This window comes from Phocoena sinus, chromosome 17 (assembly GCF_008692025.1).
Source record: "Phocoena sinus isolate mPhoSin1 chromosome 17, mPhoSin1.pri, whole genome shotgun sequence".
Lineage (NCBI taxonomy): Eukaryota > Metazoa > Chordata > Mammalia > Artiodactyla > Phocoenidae > Phocoena > Phocoena sinus.
In genome coordinates, this window is record NC_045779.1 from 43,397,992 (window position 1) to 43,415,992 (window position 18,001).

The 18,001-nt window shown below is 39.6% G+C and overlaps 1 protein-coding gene across 10 annotated transcripts in view; it reads left to right on the forward strand.

Annotated features, from left to right (window-relative positions):
• The window catches only part of VPS13B (vacuolar protein sorting 13 homolog B), an 831,417-nt gene that overhangs the window by 661,773 nt on the left and 151,643 nt on the right, over positions 1-18,001 (forward strand). For all 10 annotated transcript variants that reach the window (XM_032610621.1, XM_032610615.1, XM_032610620.1 and 7 more), the window contains one exon: positions 2,147-2,349. In XM_032610621.1, coding sequence (XP_032466512.1) covers positions 2,147-2,349 — 203 coding nt within the window. The remainder of the gene's footprint in view (positions 1-2,146; positions 2,350-18,001) is intronic.

Here is an 18,001-nt window from a genome sequence, read left to right on the forward strand (position 1 = left end):
ATTCACTTTATTATAAAGCAGAAACTAACACACCACTGTAAAGCAATTGTACTCCAATAAAGACGTTAAGAAAAAAAACAGCCGGGCTTCCCTGGTGGCGCAGTGGTTGAGAGTCCGCTTGCCGATGCAGGGGACACCGGTTCATGCCCCGGTCCGGGAAGATCCCACATGCTGCGGAACGGCTAGGCCTGTGAGGCATGGCTGCTGAGCCTGCGCATCCGGAGCCTGTGCTCTACAACCGGAGAGGCCACAACAGTGAGAGGCGCCCGTACCACAAAAAAAAAAAAAAAAAAAGCATTACCTATGCGGGCAGAGTTTAGGTGAGGGGTGGAACTTAGGCAGGGGTGGGGCTTTGGGTGGGGCGGGACCTAGGTGGGTGGGGGGGCGACGTTCAAGCGTGGGGCGGGGCCTCTGCTGAGGACCTGCGGAAGGTGGGGAGGCAGCACATGGAAAGGAGGGCCTCTGTAGTGTGGGGTTCCCGAGTTTGGAGGTAGGGCCCTGAGTGAGGGTGTTTGTGTTCGGTTTAGGTTCAGCTCATTGGAGGGGGTCTCCAAATGTAGAGGTAGGGCCCTGGGTGGGGTGTAGGGGCAGGGCTTGGGCTCTGCACGGCAAGAGGAAGGCTCCAAGGGCAGAGAGTTAGGCCCAGGAGCCCAAGAGGCTTCCCGGTGCCTAAGTGGACAGGGAAGGCACTGGCCCCCTTCCCTTCTGTTCCTTCATGCCCCACCCCCCCGCACCGTCTTCCCCAGGGTCTCCCCCGTGGCCACTGGACCCCTAACTGTGGGTGCGTCCCTCTGGATGTAGGAACTCCTCCCCTCCCCCTGCTACCCCTCAGGGGTGCTGGTCCCAGAGGTCTGGCCTTTACTTTTGCTCCCCCTTCCCTCCCTACCACTCCTTCAGGACCCTCGTGGCTGGAGGGGCCTCTGTCAGCAGAGGATCAGGCCCGGGATCTCAGCAGGTTCCTAGGGGTCCAAGTAGGCAGGGGAAACCTGGCCATGCTCCCTTTTGATCCTCTGCCCTCCCAAAGGTTCCCCAATTTCCCGCTTCCGGCTTGGGATCCCTTCCCCTCCCCCAGCAGCCCCTCAGGGGCGCCGGTCCCACCCCGCCTCCACTTCTCCCCCTTCACTCTCCCCGCACCCCATGTCCTACCCCGTCAGTGGGGGTTCCTCCCATCCCCTTAAGTGTCCGTGATCCCCCACCAGTACCTGGTAGGTGCCCTAGTTGTGAGGAGACAGGAATTCCGCGTCCTCCTAGTACGCCATCCTGACTCCCTCTTTCATCTGTTTTAAGGATCAAATATCATTAGAAAAATAAGCCATGGGCATTACATACGTGGTCTGGTGAAATTCAATATTCACAATGACAATTCAGAATATGAGCTCCTTAGGGGAAAGTTAACCCCACCACTCTAACTTTGCATCGAAATATCTTAAAGTGTGCCATTGGTTTTATGAAAAGGTTTTGATCTACACTTCAAATTTAAGTTCAAAAGAAAAACTACATTTTAAAGTGTATTCCTTTTCTGGGTATATTTACTTTGAACTATAGCATATAGTTTTTCTCATAAATCTAACCTGCCACTATCTGTTTTTAAGACTTTGTAAACTTCAAGTGGTTATGATGTGTGAAGTTTGGATTAAACTAAAATTTTTAGAAAACACATGTTATATATTTTGATTGTTTTGAATTTTAACATGGGCCAGTCAAAAACTTGAGTGTCTCTCAAAGTAATATACTGTACTCTGTTACTACAAGAAATCACAGAAAATTGCCCTCTCCCATCATGTTAACAATAGACAAATGAAGCAGTTGTTCTCATTCTTAAATGTAGTGTTTGAAAAACTTGCACAATTTAATGAAAATGTCTCTACTCATAAAACTTAAAATGCTCACACATGGAAAAAGTCATAACGTTTTGGCAAATATTGCTTTGTTAGGAATGTGAGTGAGGTATACCTGCTTCATAACTAGAATTCTATATAAATGGCATGAAACTGTGGGGAAAAGCCAACTGAAAAGAAAACTCTGACACAGGATGAGTTAATACTCTTAAAACATGCAGATAGTTCTTACCCAAACATACTTTTTCTTTGACAAGGAAGAATTATAACATATACCCCTCTTCATCCCTTCTTTTTTTTTTTTCCAGGTGTAATTCTTGGATCATCATTTCTACTCAGTGTAAATGATTTTCTCCTTAAAACAAGTCTCAAAGAAAGAAGTCGGATTCTGATAGGACCATGTTGTGCTACTGCCAATCTGGAAGCTAAATGGTGTAAACACAGTGGCAATCCAGGCCCAGAACAGTCCATACCAAAAATATCCATTGATTTAAGAGGCGGTCTGCTGCAGGTCTGTTGGGATTGGCCCCATTTTTCCCATAAGTTTTAAACTAGTCTTTGTTCATTGTTTGAACTGTTTCATTAAATTTTAAATCTTGGTGTGGTGAGAAAAGGGTATTGTCAGATTGCTGTTTTACTAAACTTTTTTAACAGCTTTATTGAGATATAATTCACAAACCACACAGTTCACCTAATTAAAGAATACGATTCAGTGGTTTTTTACTATATTCACAGTCGTGTGGTCATCACAGCAATCCATTTTAAAACATTTTCACACACCCACCTCCAAAACCCTTTATCCATTAGCATTCACTCCCCATTATCCTCCAATTCCCTCTCCAGAACTAGGCAACCACTAACTATTTTCTTTCTCTATATATTTGACTTTTCTGGACATTTCATGTAAATGGAATCATATGAAATGTGGTCTTTTGTGAATGGCTTCTTTCACTTAGCATAATGTTTTCAAGGTTCATTCATGTTTTTGCAGGTGCCACTGCTTTATTCCTTTTTATGACCAAATAATACTCCATTGTATGGATATGCCTCATTTTATTTATCCATTCAGCAATTAATGGTTGTTTAGATTCTTTCCACTTTTAGCTATTATGAGCAATGCTGCTATGAACATTTGTGTACAAGTTTTGTGTGGACATGTTTGGAATTTCTGAGTCAATAAACTTTTTTCTTTGTGTAGACTTTTCTAATTACAAAGTAGTCAGCCTGTCTCAAGCAGTGTCATCAGCAGTAATTTAAGAACCATTTCCTAATGACAGGTCGTTAGCTATTATGATGTCTGATGGCTAACATAATATATAACCTTACATTGCAACCTTTTATGCATTTGATTTGCAGCCAAGTATTGAATGTGTGAGGATATCCAACTTATTTCTTGATAATTTTCTATTTGGATAGAATGTGAATGTGTTCTTTTTTTTTTTTTAACATCTTTATTGGAGTATAATTGCTTTACAGTGTTGTGTTAGTTTCTGCTGTATAACAAAGTGAATCAGCTAAATGCATACGTATATCCCCATGTCCCCTCCCTCTTGCACCTCCCTCCCACCCTCCCTATCCCACCCCTCTAGGTGGGCACAAAACACTGAGCTGATCTCCCTGTGCTATGCAGCTGCTTCCCACTAACTATCTGTTTTACATTTGGTAGTATATATATGTCAATGCCACTCTCTCACTTCGTCGCACCTTCCCCTTCCCCCTCCCCATGTCCTCAAGTCCATTCTCTACATCTGCGTCTTTATTCCTGTCCTGCCCCTAGGTTTGTCAAGACCATTTTTTTTTTAGATTCCATATATATGTGTTAGCATATGGTATTTGTGTTTCTCTTTCTGACTTACTTCACTTTGTATGACAGACTCTAGGTCCATCCACCTCACTACAAATAACTCACTTTCGTTTCTTTTTATGGCTGAGTAATATTCCATTGTATATATGTGCCACATCTTCTTTATCCACTCATCTGTTGATGGACACTTAGGTTGCTTCCAAGTCCTGGCTATTGTAAATAGAGCTGCAGTGAACATTCTGGTACATGACTCTTTTTGAATTATGGTTTTCCCAGGGTATATATGCCCAGTAGTGGGATTGCTGGGTCGTGTTGTAGTTCCATTTTTAGTTCTTTAAGGAACCTCCATACTGTTCTCCATAGTGGCTGTATCAGTTTACATTCCCACCAACAGTGCAAGAGGGTTCCCTTTTCTCCACACGCTCTCCAGCATTTATTATTTGTAGATTTTCTGTTGATGGCCATTCTGACCCGTGTGAGGTGATACCTCATTGTAGTTTTGATTTGCATTTCTCTAATGATTAGTGATGTTGAGCATCTTTTCATGTGTTTGTTGGCAATCTGTATATCCTCTTTGGAGAAATGTCTATTTAGGTCTTCTGCCCATTTTTGGACTGGGTTGTTTGTTTTTTTGATATTGAGCTCCATGAGCTACTTGTATATTTTGGAGGTTAATCCTTTGTCAGTTACTTCATTTGCAAATATTTTCTCCCATTCTGAGGGTTGTCATTTCATCTTGTTTATGGTTTTCATTGCTGTGCAAAAGCTTTAAGTTTCATTAGATCCCATCTGTTTACTTTTGTTTTTATTGCGATTTCTCTAGGAGGTGGTTCAAAAAGGATCTTGCTGTGATTTATGTCAGAGCGTTCTGCCTATGTTTTCCTCTTAAGAGTTTTATAGTGTCTGGCCTTACATTTAGGTCTTTAATCCATTTTGAGTTTATTTTTGTGTATGGTGTTAGGGAGTGTTCTAATTTCATTCTTTTATGTGTAGCTCCCCAGTTTTCCTGGCACCACTTATTGAAGAGGCTGTCTTTTATCCATTGTATATTCTTGCCTCCTTTATCAAAAATAAGGTGACCATATTGTGTGGGTTTATCTCTGGGCTTTCTATCCTGTTCCATTGATCTATATTTCTGTTTTTGTGCCAGTACCATACTGTCTTGATTACTGTAGCTTTGTAGTATAGTCTGAAGTCCAAGAGCCTGATTCCTCCAGCTCTGTTTTTCTTTCTCAAGACTGCTTTGGCTATTCGGGGTCTTTCGTGTTTCCATACAAATTGTGAAAGTTTTTGTTCTAGTTCTGTGGAAAATGCCATTGGTAGTTTGTTTTTTGTTGGGTTTTTTTTTTCCATTTTGACTTTTAATTGTAATATTCTCCTTTATAGCCAAAGCAGATGTCACCGTTAATGATGTTAGTGTTTCTCTAGGTATGAGAAGATGCAAGAATTTCGGCTCAAAAAATCTTCTCCTGAAAATATCTAACTGTCTGAAGGCCTGTTCTGCCAGTTTTTCCCAGAGAACAGATTGCCTCATTCCTGATGTCAACTGTGAACTCCTTTCAGGGGTATTGAAGGTCAGCAGCTGCAGTGGCTCATGATTTAATCTTTGTAGAGACAGACAGCAAGTGCCAATGGCAAGTGCTGCTTTCCAGTCAGCAGGGCCCCTTCATGGTCATAAATTTGACCATGGTTTGCGGGGGCATTTCATGACCATTTCAATCCATGGGGCTAGGAATGCTCATTCCAAGGCCTGGAAAAGAGTTTTCTGATAGGCTACTCAATGTGCTCTTACTGGACTAGGCCACAGGAGTAGCCAAAAAGTCTCTGGACCACCTGTCTTACTAGTCTCTTACAGTCCAGGAAAATATTCCCTCTTGTTGCTTCTTCCCATATCTAGAGTTACACTGTTACCATCATTGATCTTACATGGAACCATATATCGTCATTTTATGACAGGCTCAGTCACACATTTGGTAATGTAAGAAACAACAATTTTGTAAAACAGGTGAAATACAGATAACATAGCTAGCAGTAGTAGTGAAGTCATAAGTAAGAATTAAGCAAGCTTCCATTAGGTGTGGCCCAGTATATCCCAGGTTGTCTGACTTAGTCTGTTCTGTACCAATCCTTATCTTTAAGGTAAATTTTATATTGGCACTGTCCATAAGGCACCCAGCCCAGTTTCCTAGTGTTACTAGACTGATTATCCTTACTATGATTTAATTGTTCCCAACATAGAGGAGCCTTTAAACTTAAATTACCATGGCCTGGTGTTAACTACATAAATCCATCCCATAATTGTGGGAGGTCTTATTCCTTGGCTGAAATTTTGCTTGTTGCTATGACTGAGCCTGGGTAATAAAGAAAAATTTATGGCCAGAGTCAGAGTAGGATCATTAATTGGCTAGGTGAGGGGATCTCACCTAGTAATATTAATAGTGGCCTCAATAGGACTATAATTTCTCTCTTCTAGAATAAATTTCCTAAGAGCCAACCAATTAGAGCCTTGGAGTAGAGAAATCCACCAAGGTAACCCAGAAGTACCAGACACAGGTAATTGGCCACAAACCCAACAACTGGATTGATTTTGAAAACTAGCATAGGAAAAAAAAAAAAAAAGCTAGCATAGGATCATGCCCCATGATAGGAAAACATGTGATTCATATGCAAGGGTCCAAGAAGTCAAGAAAACATTATAAATGATCATACGAGTCAGGTCCAGGATCTTGGGCAAGCTGTCTACTTCTGATGTTGTCTTCTTCTCATCCTAGTATGAGTGTAGTTTCTCTTTTGTTTGAGCATTGTTTTAAGGTGATTTTGAGGTCAGCCACACTCTCCATAGGCCAGTCCACTGCAGGGGCCCTTTGTGAGTGGAAATTAATCCAGGAGTCATTCCCTTCAGTTTCACTGTTCATAAGCTAGTTAAGAGTACCTGATAAGTGTCCTTCCGTCCAGGTTGGAGATAGTCTTTAAATTATGTCTGTTTCAGCATGCACAAACTCCTGGTTCCAGGTCCTGGGGCATCTGATCTTCATTCAAAGATAGATTACTAAGATAAACTTCTGAAACAAACTTAGAGTGTCCCTCAATTAAACTTTACATTAATATAGCATGACAGCAGGGAACTACCTAGGAGGTTAAGTCTTAATAAATACAGACCCCCCATTAACAAAACCAGAATTTAATATTCACTGAAACATAATCTTTTTCTCTCTAAAATTACCGTCATTTTTACCAAATGTAACCAAATTAAGAGTAGTTTGTTTGCAAAATAAGTCTGGTCTCAGTAAACTTGGCCTGATGATTTATATAACTATAATTGATGATACAGACTTCTTATGTGTGTGTGTGAAATTTTGATAAGGAGTCGCATACTGAACTTTTAAAAGATCTCTCAGGGCTAGGAAAGTCATACCAAGGGTTTATCACACAGATAACAGATCTAGGTGAATTCCTCACTTTTCTTTTTTTTTTTAATTTTTTATTTAATTTTTTTATACAGCAGCTTCTTATTAATCATCAGTTTTATACACATCAGTGTATACATGTCAATCCCAATCGCCCAATTCATCACACCACCACCACCACCACCCCGCGGCTTTCCCCCCTTGGTGTCCATACGCTTGTTCTCTACGTCTGTGTCTCAATTTCTGCCCTGCGAACCAGTTCATCTGTACCATTTTTCTAGGTTCCACATATATGTGTTAATATACGATATTTGTTTTTCTCTTTATGATTTACTTCACTCTATGACACTCTCTAGATCCATCCACATCTCAACAAATGACCTAATTTCATTCTTTTTTATAGCTCAGTAATATTCCATTGTATATATGTAACACATCTTCTTTATCCATTCGTCTGTCGACGGACATTTAGGTTGCTTCCATGACCTGGCTATTGTAAATAGTGCTGCAATGAACACTGGAGTACATGTGTCTTTTTGAATTATGGTTTTCTCTGGGTATATGCCCAGTAGTGAGATTGCTGGACCATATGGTAATTCTATTTTTAGTTTTTTAAGGAACCTCCATACTGTTCTCCATAGTGGCTGTATCAGTTTACATTCCCACCAAGAGTGCAAGAGGGTTCACTTTTCTCCACACCCTCTGTAGCATTTGTTGTTTGTAGATTTTCTGATGATACCCATTCTAACTGGTGTGAGGAGACACCTCATTGTAGTTTTGATTTGCATTTCTCTAATAGTGACGTTGAGCAGCTTTGCATATGCTTCTTGGCCATCTGTATATCTTCTTTGGAGAAATGTCTATTTAGATCTTCTGCCCATTTTTGGATTGGGTTGTTTTCTTTTTAATATTGAGCTGCATGAGCTGTTTATATATTTTGGAGATTAATCCTTTGTCCATTTATTCGTTTGCAATATTTTCTCCCATTCTGAGGGTTGTCTTTTCATCTTGTTTATGGTTTCCTTTGCTGGGCAAAAGCTTTTAAGTTTCATTAGGTCCCATTTGTTTATTTTTGTTTTTAATTCCATTACTCTAGGAGGTGGATCAAAAAATATCTTGCTGTGATTTATGTCAAAGAGTGTTCTTCCTATGTTTTTCTCTAAGAGTTTTATAGTGTCCGGTCTAACATTAAGGTCTCTAATACATTTTGAGTTTATTTTTGTGTATGGTGTAAGGGAGTTTTCTAATTTCATTCTTTTACATGTAGTGGTCCAGTTTTCCCAGCACCACTTATTGAAGAGACTGTCTTTTCTCCATTGTATATTCTTGCCTCCTTTGTCATAGATTAGTTGACCATAGGTGCGTGGGTTTACCTCTGGGCTTTCTTTTTGTTCCATTGATGTGTGTTTCTGTTTTTGTGCCACTATCATATTTTCTTGATTACTGTAGCTTTGTAGTATAGTCTGAAGTCAGGAGGTCTGATTCCTCCAGCTCCATTTTTTTCCCTCAAGACTGCTTTGGCTATTTGGGGTCTTTGATGTCACCATACAAATTTTAAGATTTTCTGTTCTAGTTCCGTAAAAAATGCCATTGGTAATTTGATAGGGATTGAATTGAATCTGTAGATTACTTTGGGTAGTATAGTCATTTTCACAATATTGCTTCTTTCAATCCAAAAGCATGGTATATCTCTACATCTGTTGGTATCATCTTTAATTCCTTCATCAGTGTCCTATAGTCTTCTGCGTACAGGTCTTTTGTCTCCCTAGGTAGGTTTATTCCTAGGTATTTTATTCTTTTACTTGCAATGGTAAATGGGAGTGTTTCCTTAATTTCTCTTTCAGATTTTTCATCATTAGTGTATAGGAATGCAAGAGATTTTTGTGTATTAATTTTGTATCCTGCAACTTTACCAGATTCATTAATTAGCTCTAGTAGTTTTCTGGTGGCATCTTTAGGATTCTCTATGTATAGTATCGTGTCATCTGCAAACAGTGGCAGTTTTACTTCTTTTCCAATTTGTATTCCCTTTATTTCTTTTTTTTTCTCTGATTGCCGTGGCTAGGACTTCCAAAACTATGTTGAATAATAGTGGTGAGAGTGGACATCCTTGTCTCGTTCCTGATCTTAGAGGAAATGCTTTCAGTTTTTCACCATTGAGAATGATGTTTACTGTGGGTTTATCAAATACGGCCTTTATTATGTTGAGGTAGGTTCCCTCTATGCCCACTTTCTGGAGAGTTTTTATCATAAATTGGTGTTGAATTTTCTCAAAAGATATTTCTGTATCTATTGAGATGATCATATGGTATTTCAATTTGTTAATATGGTGTGTCACATTGTTAATCAATTTGTTAATATGGTGTATCATATTGATTGATTTGCATATATTGAAGAATCCTTGCATCCCTGGGACAAATCCCACTTGATCATGGTGTATGATCCTTTTAATATGTTGTTGAATTCCTTTTGCTAGTATTTTCTTTAGGATTTTTGCATCTGTATTCATCAGTGATATTGGTCTGTAATTTTCTTTTTTTGTAGTATCTTTGTCTGGTTTTGGTATCAGAGTAATGGTGGCCTCATAGAATGAGTTTGGGAGTGTTCCTTCCTCCGCAATTTTTTGCAAGAGTTTGAGAAGGATGGGTGTTAGCTCTTCTCTAAATGTTTGACAGAATCCACCTGTGAAGCCATCTGGTCCTGGACTTTTGTTTGTTGGATGATTTTTAATTACAGTTTCAATTTCATTACTTGTGATTGGTCTGTTTATATTTTCTGTTTCTTCCTGGTTCAGTCTTGGAAGGTTATACCTTTCTAAGAATTTGTCCATTTCTTCCAGGTTGTCCATTTTATTGGCACAGAGTTGCTTGTAGTAGTCTCTTCAGATGCTTTGTATTTCTGCGGTGTCTGTTGTAACTTCTCCTTTTTCATTTCTAATTTTGATTCGAGTCCTCTCCCTCTTTTTCTTGATGAGTCTGCCTAATGGTTTATCAATTTTCTTTACCTACTCAAAGAACCAGCTTTTACTTTTATTCATTTTTGCTATTGTTTTCTTTGTTTCTTTTTCATTTATTTCTGCTCTGATCTTTATGATTTCAGTCTTTTTGCTAACTTTGGGTTTTGTTTGTTCTTCTTTCTCTAGTTCCTTTAGGTGAATGGTTAGATTGTTTATTAGAGATTTTTCTTGTTTCTTGAGGTAGGCTTGTATAACTATAGACTGCCCTCTTAGAAGGGAACCTATGCAAAACCTATGCATCCCATAGGTTTTGGATCATCATGTTTTCATTGTCATTTGTCTCTAGGTATTTTTTTATTTCCTCTTTGATTTCTTTAGTGATCTCTTGGTTATTTAGTAATGTATTCTTTAGCCTGCATGTGTTTCTCTTTTTTAAGTTTTTTTCCCTGTAATTCATATCTAGTCTCATAGCATTGTGGTCAGAAAAGTTGCTTGATATGATTTCAATTTTCTTAAATTTACTGAGGCTTGATTTGTGACCCAAGATGTGATATATCCTGGAGAATGTTCTGTGCACACTTGAGAAGAAAGTGTAATCTGCTGTTTTTGGATGGAATGTCCTATAAATATCAGTTAAATCTATCTGGTTTATTGTGTCATTTAAAGCTTCTGTTTCCTTATTTATTTTCATTTTGTATGATCTGTCCATTGGTGTAAGTGAGGTGTTAAAGTCCCCCACTCTTATTGTATTACTGTCAATTCCCTCTTTTGTAGCTGTTAGCAGTGGCCTTATATATTGAGGTGCTCCTATGTTGGGTGCATATATACTTATAATTGTTATATTTTCTTCTTGGATTGATCCCTTGATCATTATGTAGTGTCCTTCTTTGTCTCTTGTGACATTTTTATTTTAAAGTCTATTTGATCTGATATGAGTACTGCTACTCCAGCTTTTTTTTTTTTTGCGGTACGTGGGCCTCTCACTGTTGTGGCCTCTCCTGTTGCGAGCACAGGCTCCGCATGCGCACGTTCAGCGGCCATGGCTCATGGGACCACCCGCTCTGTGGCATGTGGGATCTTCCCAGACCGGGGCATGAACCCGTGTCCCCTGCATTGGCAGGCGGACTCTCAACCACTGCGCCACCAGGGAAGCCCTCCAGCTTTTTTCTTTTGATTTGCATTTGCATGGAATATCTTTTTCCATCCCCTCATGTTCAGTCTGTATGGGTCCCTAGGTCTGAAATGGGTCTCTTTTAGATAGCCTATATATGGGTCTTGTTTTCTTATCCATTCAGCAAGCCTGTGTCTTTTGGTTGGAGCATTTAATCCATTCACATTTAAGGTAATTATTGATACATATGTTCCTATTACCATTTCCTTAATTGTTTTGGGTTTGTTTTTGTGGGTCCTTTTCTTCTCTAGTGTTTCCCACTTAGAGAAGAAGTTCCTTTAGCATTTGTTGTAGAGCTGGTTTGGTGGTGCTGAATTCTCTTAGCTTTTGTTGTAGAGCTGGTTTGGTGGTGCTGAATTCTCTTAGCTTTTGCCTCTCGGTAAAGCTTTTGACTTCTCCATCGAATCTGAATGAGATCCTTGCCGAGTAAAGTACTCTTGGTTGTAGGTTCTTTCATCACTTTAAGTGTATCTTGCTACTCCCTTCTGTCTTGTAGAGTTTCTGCTGAGAAATCAGCTGTTAACCTTATGGGAGTTCCCTTGTATGTTATTTGTCGTTTTTCCCTTGCTGCTTTCAATAATTTTTCTTTGTCTTTAATTTTTGCCAATTTGATTACTATGTATCTTGACGTGTTTCTCCTTGGGTTTATCCTGTATGGGACTCACTGCGCTTCCTCAACTTGGGTGGCTATTTCCTTTCCCATGTTAGGGAAGTTTTCAACTATAATCTCTTCAAAATTTTCTCTGCTCCTTTCTCTCTCTCTTCTCCTTCTGGGACCCCTATCATGCGAATGTTGTTGTGTTTAATGTTGTCCCAGAGGTCTCTTAGGCTGTCTTCATTTCTTTTCATTCTTTTTTCTTTATTGTGTTCCGCAGCAGTGTATTCCACCATTCTGTCTTCCAGGTCACTTATGCGTTCTTCTGCCTCAGTTATTCTGCTATTGATTCCTTCTAGTGTAGTTTTCATTTCAGTTACTATATTGTTCATCTCTGTTTGTTTGTTCTTTAGCTCTTCTAGGTCTTTGTTAAACATTTCTTGCATCTTCTCGATCTTTGCCTCCATCCTTTTTCCAAGGTCCTGGATCATCTTCACTGTCGTTATTGTGAATTCTTTTTCTGGAAGGTTCCCTATCTCCACTTAATTTATTTGTTTTTCTGGGGTTTTATCTTGTTCCTTCATCTGGTACAAAGCCCTCTGCCTTTTCATCTTGTCTACCTTTCTGTGAATGTGTTTTTTGTTCCACAGGCTGCAGGATTGTAGTTCTTCTTGCTTCTGCTGTCTGCCCTCTGGTGGATGAGGCTATCTAAGAGGCTTGTGCAAGTTTGCTGTTGGGAGGGACTGGTGGTAGGTAGAGCTGACTGTTGCTCTGGTGGGCAGAGCTCAGTAAATCTTTAATTCGCTTGACTCCTGATGGGTGGTGCAGGATTCCCTTCCTTTTGGTTGTTTGGCCTGAGGCAACCCAACACTGGAGCCTACCTGGGCTCTTTGGTGGGGCTAATGGCAGACTCTGGGAGGCTTCACGCCAAGGAGTACTTCCCAGAACTTCTTCTGCCAGTGTCCTTGTCCCCATGGTGAGCCACAGCCACCCCCCACCTCTGCAGGAGACGCTCCAACACTAGCAGGTAGGTCTGGTTCAGTCTCCTCTGTGGTCACTGCTCCTTACTCTGGGTCCCGATGCACACACTACTTTGTGTGTGCCCTCCAAGAGTGGAGTCTCTGTTTTCCCCAGTCTTGTCTAAGTCCTGCAGTCAAATCCCACTAGGCTTCAAAGTCTGATTCTCTAGGAATTCCTCCTCCCGTTGCCAGACCCCCAGGTTGGGAAGTCTGACGTGGGGCTCAGAACCTTCACTCCAGTGGGTGGACTTCTGTGGTATAGTTGTTCTCCAGTCTGTGAGTCACCCACCCAGCAGTTATGGGATTTCATTTTGCTGTGATTGCATCCCTCCTACCATCTCACTGTGGCTTCTCCTTTGTCTCTGGATGTGGGGTATCTTTTTTGTTGAGTTCCAGTGTCTTCCTGTTGATGATTGTGCGGCACCTAGTTGTGATTCTGGTGCTCTCTCAAGAGGGAGTGAGAGCACGTCCTTCTACTCTGCCATCCTGGTTCAGGCCTCGCCATTGGTAGTTTGATAGGGATTGCATTCAATTTGTAGGTTGCTTTGTGTAGTATAGTCATTTTCACAATGTTGATTCTTCCTATTCAAGACACGTTATATCTCTCCAACTGTTTGTATCATCTTTAATTTCTTTCCTCAGTGTCTTATAGTTTTCTGTGTACAAGTCTTTTGTCTCCTTAGGTAGGTTTATTCCTAGGTATTTTATTCTTTTTGTTGCAATGGTAAATGGGAGTGTTTCCTTAATTTCTCTTTCAGACTTTTCATCATTAGTGTATAGGAATGCAAGAGATTTCTGTGCATTAATTTTGTATCCTGCTACTTTACCAAATTCATTGATTAGCTCTAGTAGTTTTCTGGTAGCATCTTTAGGATTCTCTATGTATCGTATCATGTCATCTGCAAACAGTGACAGCTTTACTTCTTCTTTTCCAATGTGGATTCCTTTTATTTCTTTTTCTTCTCTGATTGCTGTAGTTAAAACTTCCGAAACTATGTTGAGTAATAGTGCTGAGAGTGGGCAGCCTTGTCTTGTTTCTGATCTTAGTGGAAATGGTTTCAGTTTTTCACCATTGAGAACGATGTTGGCTCTGGGTTTGTCATATATGACCTTTATTTTGTTAAGGTAAGTTCCCCCTATGCCTGCTTTCTGCAGAGCTTTTATCATAAATGGGTGTTGAATTTTGTCAAAAGCATTTTCTGCACCTATTGAGATGATCATATGGTTTTTCTCCTTCAGTTTGTTTATGTGGTTTATTACATTGATTGATTTCCATATGTTGAAGAATCCTTGCATTCCTGGGATAAACCCCACTTGATCATGGTGTATGATCACGTTACGTTAAAAGTAACATGCTGTTGGGTTCTGTTTGTTACTGTTTTGTTGAGGATTTTTGCCTTTGTGTTCATCAGTGATATTTGTCTGTAGTTTTGTTTTTTTGTGACATCTTTGTCTTCTTTTGGTATCAGGGTGATGGTGGCCTCATAGAATGAGTTTGGGAGTGTTCCTCCCTCTGCTGTATTTTGGAAGAGTTTGAGAAGGCTAAGTGTTAGCTCTCCTCTAAATGTTTGATAGAATTCCCCTGTGAATCCTTCTGGTCCTGGGCTTTTGTTTATTGGAAGATTTTTAATCACCGTGTCAATTCCAGTGCTTGTGATTGGTCTCTTTATATTTTCTATTTCTTCCTGGTTCAGTCTCAGCCGGTTGTGCTTTTGTGAGAATTTGTGCATTTTGTCCAGGTTGTCCATTTTATTGGCATAGAGTTGCTTGTAGTAATCCGTCATGATCTTTTGTATTTCTGCAGTGTTAGTTGTTACTTCTCCTTTATCATTTCTCATTCTATTGATTTGTCTTTTCCCTTTTTTTCTTGATGAGTCTGGCTAGTGGTTTATCAATTTTGTTTATCTTCTCAAAGAACCAGCTTTTAGTTTTATTGATCTTAGCTGTTGTTTCCTTCATTTCTATTTCATTTATTTCTGATCTGATCTTTATGATTTCTTTCATTCTGCTATCTTTGCTGTTTTTTTGTTCTTCTTTCTCTAATTGCTTTAGGTGTAAGGTTAGGTGGTTTATTTGAGATGTTTCTTCTTTCTTGAGGGAGGATTGTATTGCTATAAACTTCCCTCTTAGAACTGCTTTTGCTGCATCCCATAGATTTTGTTTTGTCGTGCTTTCATTGTCCTTTGTTTCTAAGTATTTTTTTATTTTCTCTTTGATATCTTCAGTGATATCTTGGTTATTTAGTAGTGTATTGTTTAACCTCCATGTGTTTGTATTTTTTGCAGATTTTTCCTGTACTTGACATCTAGTCTCATAACGTTGTGGTCTGAAAACATACTTGATATGATTTCAATTTTCTTAAATTTACCAAGGCTGGATTTGTGACACAAGATATGATCTATCCTGGAGAATGTTCCATGAGCACTTGAGAAGAAAGTGTATTCTGTTGTTTTTGGATGGAATGTCCTGTAAATATCAATTAAGTCCATCTTGTTTAATGTATCATTTAAAGCTTGTGTTTCCTTACTTATTTTCTTTTTGGATGATATGTCCATTGGTGAAAGTTGGGTGTTAAAGTCCCCTACTATGATTGTGTTACTGTCAATTTCCCCTTTTATCCCTGTTAGCATTTGCCTTAAGTATTGAGGTACTCCTATGTTGTTTGAATAAATATTTACAATTGTTATATTTTCTTCTTGGATTGATCCCTTGATCATTATGTAGTGTCCTTCTTTGTCTCTTGTAATAGTCTCTATTTTAAAGTCTATTTTGTCTGATATGAGAATTGCTACTCCAGCTTTCCTTTCATTTCCATTTGCATGGAATATCTTTTTCCATCCCCTCACTTTCAGTCTATATGTGTCCCTAGGTCTGAAGTGGGTCTCTTGTAGACAGCATATATACAGGTTTTGTTTTTGTATCTTTTCAGGCAGTCTGTGTGTTTTGGTTGGAGCATTTAATCTATTTACATTTTAGGTAGTTATTGATATGTGTGTTCCTATTAATTTTTTTAATTGTTTTGGGTTTGTTATCATAGGTCTTTTCCTTCTCTTGTGTTTCCTGCCTAGAGAAGTTCCTTTCGGATTTGTTGTAAAGCTGGTTTGGTGGTGCTGAATTCTCTTAGCTTTTGCTTGTCTGTAAGCCTTTTAATTTCTCCATGGAATCTGAATGAGACCCTTGCTGGGTAGAGTAATCTTGTTTGTAGGTTTTTCTCTTTCATCACTTTAAATATGTCCTGCCACTCCCTTCTGGCTTGTAGAGTTTCTGCTCAAAGATCAGCTGTTAACCTTATGGGGATTCCCTTGTGTATTATTTGTTGCTTTTCCCTTGCTGCTTTTAATATTTTTTCTTTGTATTTAATTTTTGAGACTTTGTTTAATATGTGTCTTGGCATGTTTCTCCTGGGATTTATCCTGTATGGGACTCTCTGTTCTTCCTGGACTTGATTGACTATTTCCTTTCCCATATTAGGGACGTTTTCAACTATAATCTGTTCAAATAGTTTCACAGTCCCTTTCTTTTTCTCTTCTTTTGGGACCTCTATTATTCCAATGTTGGTGTGTTTAATGTTGTCACAGAGGTCTCTGAGACTGTCCTCAATTCTTTTCATTCTTTTTTCTTCATTCTGCTCTGCAGTAGTTATTTCCACTCTTTTATCTTCCAGGTCACTTATCCGTTCTTCTGCCTCAGTTATTCTGCTATTGATCCCATCTAGAGTATTTTTAATTTCATTTATTGTGTTGTTCATCACTGTTTGCTCTTTAGTTCTTCTAGGTCCTTGTTAAGCGTTTCTTGTATTTTCTCCATTCTATTTCCAAGATTTTGGATCATCTTTACTATCATTATTCTGAATTCTTTTTCAGGTAGGCTGCCTATTTCCTCTTCATTTGTTTGGTCTGGTGGGTTTTAACTTGCTCCTTCATCTGCTGTGTATTTCTCTGTCTTCTCATTTTGCTTAACTTACTGTGTTTGGGGTCTCCTTTCTGCAGGCTGCAGGTTCGTAGTTCCCGTTGTTTTTGGTGTCTGCCCCAGTGGCTAAGTTTGTTTCAGTGGGTTGTGTAGGCTTCCTGGTGGAGGGGACTGGTGCCTGTGTTCTGGTGGATGAGGATGGATCTTGCCTTTCTGTTGGGCAGGACCACATCCAGTGGTGTGTTTTGGAGTGTCTCTGAACTTGCTATGATTTTAGGCAGCTTCTCTGCTAGTGGGTGGGGTTTTGTTCCTGTCTTGCTAGTTGTTTGGCTTAGGGTGTCCAGCACTCTAGCATGCTGGTCATTGAGTGGAGCTGGGTCTTAGCGCTGAGATGGAGATCTCTGGGAGAGCTTTCGCTGTTTGATATTACGTGGGGCCAGGAGGTATCTGGTGGACCAATGTCCTGAACTTGGCTCTCTCACCTCAGAGGCTCAGGCCTGACACCCGGCTGAAGCACCATGACTCTGTCAGCCACCCCCGCTCAGAAGAAAAAGGAGAGAAAGAAAGAAAGAAGGAAAAATAGATAAAGTTATTAAAATAAAAAATAATATATTATTATATATTAAAAATTTTTAAGTAGTTAAAAAAAAAAGGAAGAGAGAGCAACCAAATGCAAAAACAAATCCACCAATTATAACAAGCTCTAAAAACTATACAAGGAATAAAAAAGGACGGAGAGAACCCTAAGACAAATGGTAAAAGTAAAGCTATACAGGCAAAGTCACACAAAGAAGCATATACATACACACTCACAAAAGGAGAAAAAGGAAAAAATATATATACATTAAAAAATTTTTAAAAGGAAGAGAACAACCAAATCAATAAACAAATCTACCAATGATAATAAGCTGTAAATACCAAACTAAGATAAACATAAAACCAGAAACAAATTAGATGCAGAAAACAAACCCGAAGTCTACAGTTGATCCCAAAGTCCACCACCTCCATTTTGGGATGATTCGTTGTCTATCCAGGTATTCCACAGATGCAGGGTACATCAAGTTGATTGCGGGGATTTAATCCAGTGCTCCTAAGGCTGCTGGGAAAAATTTCCCTTTCTCTTCCTTGTTCGAACAGCTCCTGGGTTTCAGCTTTGGATTTGGCCCCACCTCTAAGTGTTCTTTGCTCAGACAGGACGGGGTTAAAGGAGCAGCTGATTGGGGGCTCTGGCTCACTCAGGCCAGGGGGAGGGACGGATACGGAATGCAGGGCAAGCCTGTGGCGGCAGAGGCCGGCGTGAGG